The sequence below is a fragment of the Manacus vitellinus genome, unplaced genomic scaffold (assembly GCF_001715985.3).
Source record: "Manacus vitellinus isolate BGI_N305 unplaced genomic scaffold, ASM171598v3 scaffold_181_pilon, whole genome shotgun sequence".
NCBI lineage: Eukaryota > Metazoa > Chordata > Aves > Passeriformes > Pipridae > Manacus > Manacus vitellinus.
In genome coordinates, this window is record NW_021939272.1 from 74346 (window position 1) to 75328 (window position 983).

General features: G+C 66.3%; 1 protein-coding gene across 1 annotated transcript in view; it reads left to right on the forward strand.

Moving 5' to 3' along the window:
- Positions 1-332, forward strand: part of R3HDM2 (R3H domain containing 2) — a 17126-nt gene extending 16794 nt beyond the window's left edge. Inside the window, exons 19-20 of the mRNA XM_029958948.1 lie at positions 7-135; positions 225-332. Of these exons, the coding sequence (XP_029814808.1) occupies positions 7-135; positions 225-317 (222 nt within the window). The 3' untranslated portion in view covers positions 318-332. The remainder of the gene's footprint in view (positions 1-6; positions 136-224) is intronic.
- The last annotated feature ends 651 nt before the right edge of the window (positions 333-983 follow it).

A 983-nucleotide genomic window follows, 5' to 3' on the forward strand; every position in this document is an offset into this window, starting at 1 on the left:
CCCCAGGTCCCCACGGAGGTGTCTCCTCACTCAGGTGACGGGCGGTACTCGCTGCTGGGCCAACCTCTGCAGTACAACCTGTCCCTCTGTCCCCCGCCACTGCTGCACAACCAGCCCGGCTACACGGCACACCAGGTACAGCCGGGCCACGGGGGCTCCCAGGCCCCTCCCCGGGCGGCCTCGGTGTCCCCGGAGGTGACACGGTGCCCTTCTCACTCTCCAAGGGGCAGACCGGGATGAAACACGGGAACCGGAGCAAGAGACAGGCCCTCAAATCGGCCTCCACCGACCTGGGCACCAGCGACGTAGGCAAGTGACCCCCTCAGGCAGTTCCCTCTGCCCTCCCATGTCCACACACACGGGGCTTGGGGGCTCCAGATGCCCACACCAGCATCCCACAGGACCCCGTGCTGGTTTTAGGGGAGTGGTTCCCGCCTGTCTCTCACCCGGGGGGTCTCCACAGGGTCCTTGGGGAGGGAGGGACCCGCAGCCTGAACGGAGCAGCCCTCACTGACCCTCTGGAGGCCTCGGGCCTGTCCCCCGTGTCACCTCCGTGTCCCCACCAGCAGCTGGTCGCAGGGGGCCCTTTAAGAGCCGCCCTCCCTGCCCCTGGCATGGCCTGGCTGTGCCACGTTAATATTAGCAAAGAATCCCTTCAGCAGCTCTGCTAAGCCTGGAGCCAGGGCTGGAGCCAGGAGCTGCACAGGGGCTTGGGGACCACCAGGCAGGGACTGGGGCAGGAGCTGCTGAGGGATTTGGGGACCTCTGGGCAGGGCACAGCCACGTGTTGCTGCCCTCTGTGGATGCAGCCATTCTCCCTCCCAGGGTCAGGGTTGGCTCCCAGTCCTGCTCCCTGAGGTTTGGGGGAGGAAAACAGGGCAGAGCCCCTGGGAGAGCCCAAAGTGCCCAGCCAAGGCCATCCAAAGGACACCAGAAGGACTCGGTGTCACTGGAGCCCTGGGACACGGGGCAGTTCCCAGCTC